We start from the raw sequence: 7,065 nt of genomic DNA on the forward strand, positions 1-7,065 counted from the left end.
ATATACTAGAGGCAACTGCAAGATCACAATATTAAAATAGAAGGCAGTGGGAGGCAAGGAAATAAAAGCTTTGCAGAAAAACACCTGTTCCTATCACCTGTTTTTTTATCTATCCACCTGATCTAACTTAAACTAACCCACTCATCTACCTTTACCTATTCTGACACAACGAACTTAACCTAACAAACTCTAAACCAAGAAACTACTTTATCCAGAGACACTATCTAATCAAACATATCCAGTTTTTTTTTAATTTGCTTATCCAACCTAACGCAACGTAACCCAACACACACACACACACACACACACACACACACACACACACCAAACTAAACCAAGGCTAACCCAGATGAATCCACCACACATGCCTCATCTAAGCCACACATACCAAACTATACCTTACTTAACCCAACCTACCCACCACACACGCAACGAAACGCGACCTAATTGAACCTAACCTAACCTAACCCAACTGAACCTAACCTAACCCAACCCAACTGAACCTAATTTAACCTAACCCAACCCAACTGAACCTAACCTAACCCAACCCAACTGAACCTAACTTAACCTAACCCAACCCAACTGAACCTAACCTAACTTAACCTAACACAACCCAACTGAACGTAACCTAACCTAACCTAACGTAACCTAACCTAACTTAACCTATCCGCCACACATACAACCTAACATGACTAGCTACACTTCCACATAACACTCACCACCACAACACAAACACTACATCACCACAGACACATTAAGATACAACCATCCTAATATTTCCCTTCCTTTTTACCCAATCAGTCACAGTTTCCCTTCTGATAAATTGAGAGAAAAAAAAAATAATAATAATAATATTCTAATAATTTCTAATCCCCTTCCGTGACACCTACAGGAACCGCCCCCCCCCCCACATACACACTTCACCCCATCCCAACCCCTTCCAATCTACACCTGCTACTGCTAATACTAATACTGCTTGAATTACCTGAAACAAGGGCACACCTGTAATGGGGAAGGAAGAGGGAGGAAGGGGGAAAAAAGAATAAGCTACCTGTGACTCTGGGAGGGAAAGGAAGAGGGAAGAGGGAAGGGAGAGGAGGGGAGGAATGAGGTGGTGGATGAGAGAATAAGTACCTGTGGGGAGGGAGTTGCTTGGAGTGGAGGGGAGGTGACGTGAAGGAAGGGAGGCAAGGAGAATGATGAGGGAGAGGGAGGGAGGAAATAAAAGAGGGGCGGGATGAGGTTAAAGTAGAGAAAATTATACAAAGATTACTGTTATTTGCTGGTGGTGGCGAGTGTACGCAGCTAGCACACACACACACACACACACACACACTGTACACCCCAACTAACACATCAAACACACACACACACACACACACACACACACACACACACATCAAACACACACACACACATAATACATGCGCAGGAGGGAAGGGATGATAGGAAGAGGAAGAAAGGAAGAAAGGAACACAAGAAGGAGAAGGAGGAGGAGGAGGAGGAGGAGGAGGAGGAGGAGGAAGGTAGACTTTCAAGGAAGACTCGCTCGAAATATAATATTGTCTACAAAGGTTAATGACGGGCGATGACCCCCCTTCCCCCTTCCCACCTCCTCCCCCCATCCACCTCCACCACCACCACCACCACCACCACCTGGAAGCATTCACAGCGATAAGACAAAGGTGCGTGTGTGAGGTTTAGCTGTTCACGTAAACAGCGATGCATAAATAAATGTTGCTGAAAATTTAAGTTCCAATACCACCTAGAGCACTTCTTCTTGTGTTACCTTTCACTTATTCCACTTAAGGCTGGTATAGGAGTGGGCACAGGTGGATAGAGGTGGATATCAAATAGCAATAGGGTGTTTTAGTAGTATGTGTTAGCTGTACACTGTGTTAGTCTGTATTAGAGAGTTGAGGGGAAACTAGAGAGAGATATAGATGAAAAGGGAAAGAAACTATATATAAAAAAAGGGGGATATTAATCAAAGAGAAGGAAGAGAAAGTAGACATGACGTGTTTGAAGTAAATAATCAGGTGTTTGATGTACAGATAGGTAAGCCTTGAAAAAGATACACACATACAGTTCAAAATATTAAAAAAAATACATACAAAGGGTTCAAAAACAGATAGGACTTGAAATATATACAGAGAAGGTTCAAAATAGATAAGTAAGGCTTAATATATATATATAGGTAAATTCAAAATACACTTCAAAATACAAAGAAAGGATTTAGAATAGAGATAAAGCTCAAGACATACTATCCAAGGTTCAAACAGTGTCTTCAGAATATACAGATAGGGTTCAGAAGATGTATTGTGGTGGTGGTGGTGGTGGTGGGAATGCCCTAAGTGGTGCAGGGCGCGGGGCTCGATGGCTGCAGGGTGGAGATCGACTTGAGGATGTAAACTAATACTTCTTCCAAGGTTGCCTACTCTTCCATCTCTATCTGCCACCACTCCTCAACTGCACCACCACGCGAATTAAGAGTGGCACTGTACCCATTCTAACCCTTAGCCACTAAATAAATCATAACCTAACCACTACATAAATCATAACTTAACCAAACCTAACCTAACCTAACCTACCCTAACTTAACCTAACCAAACCTAACTTAACCTAACCCAACTTAACCAAACCTAGCTTAACCTTACCTGACTTAACCATACCTACCTAGCTTAACTAAACCTAACCTAACTTAACCTAACGTAACCTAACCTAACCCTACCTAATCTAACCAAACTTAGCTTAACCTAACCCAACCCAAACCCAACCTAAACCACAAACCACATTAATTCTATTCCTTAACCAAAAATATCAATACCCTAACAACTAACGACTGAATGACAATCAAATCGTTAGCGTACAAATGAACAAGACGAGGAAGAGGGAGAGGAAGAGCGTTAGTGCACCTTACAAGGGGAGCTACAAGGAAGGGAGGAGGATATACTGAAGGGGGAAGGCTACAAAGGGAAGAAATAAGGGAAGAATGAAAGAGGAAAGGATTGCTTAGTTTGGAAAGGGGAAGGAAGGAATGAAGGAAGACTTATGGGAATGTAAAGGAAAATGGAACGTAAGAGAAGCTGTAAGAAGGAATGGGTGAAGGAAGAGATGGAAGCTGTAAAGAGGAGATAACATTAGTCTAGAAAAGAGAAGAGGGTAAGAAACTGCAAGAAGGAATGGGTGAAGAAAGAGTCTATAGCGATGTAAAGAAGTGGTGTATAAGTGAAAGGGGATGACTGGAGAGGGTGATGAGGGTGAGGTAAAGAGGATAAGGGTGATGAGGGTGAGGTACTAAGGGTGTGAGAGTGAGGTTAGGGTGTTAGTGAAGAAGTATGGATGTAGCAGAAGTTATTTACCGTGACGCAACACAACCAGACCCTAAATAAAATGTCAGAGATCACTGTGGATAGATGGATGGATGGACACACACACACACACACACACACACACACACAAACACACACACACGGAACCCTGACTTTACAATTACAAATAACACTAAGTTTCATTTTTCTTATTCTCCCTATTGTCACACACACACACACACACACACACACAAGGGAGTAATCTGATCACGTGTGACACATCTAAGTGGTAGCAACACAAACACTTGAACAAACACCCACGCAGTTGTTTTTTCTCTTGCTATTAAGACATTTTAGTCGCAGCTATAAAGTTATGAAGATGAATCACACTGCTAAAATGCTTTACTTCAGAGAGAGAGAGAGAGAGAGAGAGAGAGAGAGAGAGAGAGAGAGAGAGAGAGAGAGAGAGAGAGAGAGAGAGAGACCACCATACCCGCACTCTCTCCACACAACATTTCAATCTTCAAATAAAAAGATTACACAGCAAACCTCCCATCAACACTGTGTTCTATATATAGTACACTCACAACATATTTTCAGTCTACTACAGTTACTTCCCCGAGTCAATACCACACAAACATCCCCATAATAATAATAATAATAATAATAATACTATAATAATAATAATAGTATCGTTAGATTAGTTAGCAATTTATTTCAAGTCCCAATTATTCTAAAAATAACTTAAGACGGGGAGAATAAGAATAGTACACGGGAAGAGGCCAGGAGGAGGAGGAGGAGGAGGAGGAGGAAATGGGGAAGAATGTGAATAATGAACAAAATAATAATAAAGAATCAATAATAATAATGAAGAAGAAGGAAGAGGAGGAGAAGGAGGGCCAAAAAGCTTATTCTGACACACACACACACACACACACACACAGAGAGAGAGAGAGAGAGAGAGAGAGAGAGAGAGAGAGAGAGAATGATATTTAAACTACCTAATCTATACCAATAACTTTAAACAGTACACACACACAAACACACACACACACCACAAAAATAACTTTCACATTACAAATAATAAATAAATAAATAAAACAGCACACACTTGTTGCTAAATTTAACGAAACGATAATGATATAACGTGAATTTCAAGCATCTTCGGACACATTTTCACTTTCTTTCGTCTGCCGTTGATAAATCCACTCGCGTTTCGTTATACATAATGAAAGAGTAACAAACACTCTCTTCACTTTACGATTAATGAATGAAGAAGAAAACATTACAAGTGCCTGTTTAAACCGCCTTGACTTAGCGATAACGAAAGACAGGAGCTAAAATGGCCAGTCTAAATATACACCAAGCACACAACAAGGCGTCCATTTAACCAAACACTATCTGAAATAAAGTGAGAAAGCTGCGAATGTCTCTCTCTCTCTCTCTCTCTCTCTCTCTCTCTCTCTCTCTCTCTCTCTCTCTCTCTCTCTCTCTCTCATGAAAACCACGAATTTTACAAGCCGTTCCTCTTTCCATCATAAAAAAAGGAAATATTCTTGGGAAAACGCATTTATTAGATCAACAATCCTATCCTCACGTGACAGAAACTCTAAATACAAAGGAACAAATAAGAGAATCCTTTGACGTATAAATAAATCGAACTATAAAGATTAAGAATGAAAAATATTAACAAATTTATAATCCAACAACTACTACTTTTCTTCTTTGAGGGAAACGAGGAAACTTCTAAGAAAAAAAAAAAACAGGTTTTCACCACCATCATTCCTAACTTAACGAAAAACAAAAATAAATAAATAAATAACAAAATATTAAAAAAAAATTAACTTCGACTACAACTCCCACTACTTCAACGCCACCGGAAACGCTAAACACCCAAGAAAATAATAATAATAACAATAATAAAAACTACCACACAGTTTACTTCAGAACTTCATCCTTTGAGAGAAACGTCTGGACCAGCTGGACTTGTAGAAATTAGAGAGTCAGTCAGTCCTCCGTCCGGCCCAGAGAGAGAGAGAGAGAGAGAGAGAGAGAGAGAGAGAGAGAGAGAGAGAGAGAGAGAGAGAGAGAGAGAGAGAGAGAGAGAGAGAGAATCCCAGACCATCGGTGTATCAGACCAACTCAGCTCAGTCCAGCCCAAACCAAGCTAGGCCACAAGAAGAACCCATCCTTCAGTAGACCTTCAATGGAACCCAGCCCTTCAGTGTAGACCATCAGTAACCAGCCCTTCAGTGTAGGACCATCAGTAACCAGCCCTTCAGTAGACCAGACCAGCCTAGCCCTGCACAGGTAAGCCACTCACCTGTCTCTGTAGAGTAGGCAGATGCGCTCCTTGGGGACACGCAGCCGTTTGGACACCAGCCGCCGCAGGAATTCTATGGAGTCTGTGGAAGCGACCCTAAGTTCGAACTGGCCGCCGGTGGTCGGGGTGACGTGCACGCCCACCATTTGTAAGGTACGCCCGCACGCACATCGATTGTCCTCCCCCAGGCCACTACCACCACCGTTGTTGCTGTTGCCGCCGCCACCTCGCTCCATCACCACACACTAACGCTATACATCCACAGACTAACAGGGTTTAGAGAGAAGACAAAGTTGGATGGCTACTCCTGAGCGGCGGCGTCCTGTCCTGCCCCGGCACTGGTCCAGCCCAGACTGGCGCGCTCATGGAATGGAGGTCGCCACGGGGGAGTTCAAGGTGCCAACTAGTGGGAACATCATATTTCTCCACGTTTACGCTTCCCACACGCCTTATTCCCACTCCCCACCCACATGACAAACTCAATGATATATTTATGTTTTAGTAATAAGTACCTTGATAGTCTGTTAATTAAGCTTGTAAGGAGATGTAGGGGTGTTAAATACTGGTGCTTCGCGACCGCTCATCCAAGCAAGTGAGCATGGCAAGTGAGACTCCCTCTTCTTTTTCTCACCATTTCAGGCTTTTGTATGTATATCTCTCGTGCAGTCTGAGTTTGATATGCACCAGCTAGGCCTGCTTAGTAGGAGAGGTGTGGTGCAGGAACACTCGGCACCTCAGCCCCGTTCACCGAGGGTACGTTCATGGGGCAGTGCACTTCCCAACACTTTTCGTCTTTTCCCAGATTGTTGCTTCTCTTCAAGACTGCTCTGGTTTATAATTATATGCGCGAGTGTGTGTGTATGTCCGTTTTATTTATTTATAACACAATCTTTCTTTCATCTATTCAATAAGCTTGTCAGCGCTTTTTACTCATTACCTATTTATCTAGGACACTATCACAAATATATTCTGCAGGCTTGTCATGGCTTTCAGTGTGGAAATTACTTATTCATTTTCAGAGCAATCTTCGTCTCGTGTATCCAGTAAACTTGTCACTGCTCTATTTTAATTTGTTCTTTATTTATAACGCAATAAACTGTGCAAGCCTGTCATGGCTTCGTGAGTAGACGGTGATGATAGCAATTACTTATTTTCAGAGCAATCTTTCTCTCGTCTATCCAATAAACTTTCCACCGCTTTATTTTTATATTCTTTACTTAAAACGCAATGAATTCTGCAAGCCCGTCATGGTTTTCTCCTTATGACACCTTACCTATACTTAGCCCAATAAGGTTTCTCCATAAATAATACCCACTAGTAATATTGTTGCCGGTTTTAATGTTGTTCATTTGAAACGCAATAAACTCTGCAAACACGTGATTCATGGTTTTCTCCCTTACGGACTTCAGGAGCATACAATAATAACAGCTG

At 41.8% G+C, this 7,065-nt stretch overlaps 1 protein-coding gene across 3 annotated transcripts in view; it reads right to left on the reverse strand.

Annotated features, from left to right (window-relative positions):
* LOC135089061 (midnolin-like) overlaps nt 1-6,006 on the reverse strand; it is a 133,343-nt gene extending 127,337 nt beyond the window's left edge. For all 3 annotated transcript variants that reach the window (XR_010261379.1, XM_063984259.1, XM_063984260.1), the window contains exon 1: nt 5,635-6,006. Coding sequence is in view for 2 of the 3 variants with exons in the window: in XM_063984259.1 (XP_063840329.1) it covers nt 5,635-5,870 (236 nt within the window). In the remaining variant the exon portion in view is untranslated. The remainder of the gene's footprint in view (nt 1-5,634) is intronic.
* Between the last annotated feature and the right edge of the window lie 1,059 nt (nt 6,007-7,065).

Source organism: Scylla paramamosain, chromosome 32 (genome assembly GCF_035594125.1).
Source record: "Scylla paramamosain isolate STU-SP2022 chromosome 32, ASM3559412v1, whole genome shotgun sequence".
Lineage (NCBI taxonomy): Eukaryota > Metazoa > Arthropoda > Malacostraca > Decapoda > Portunidae > Scylla > Scylla paramamosain.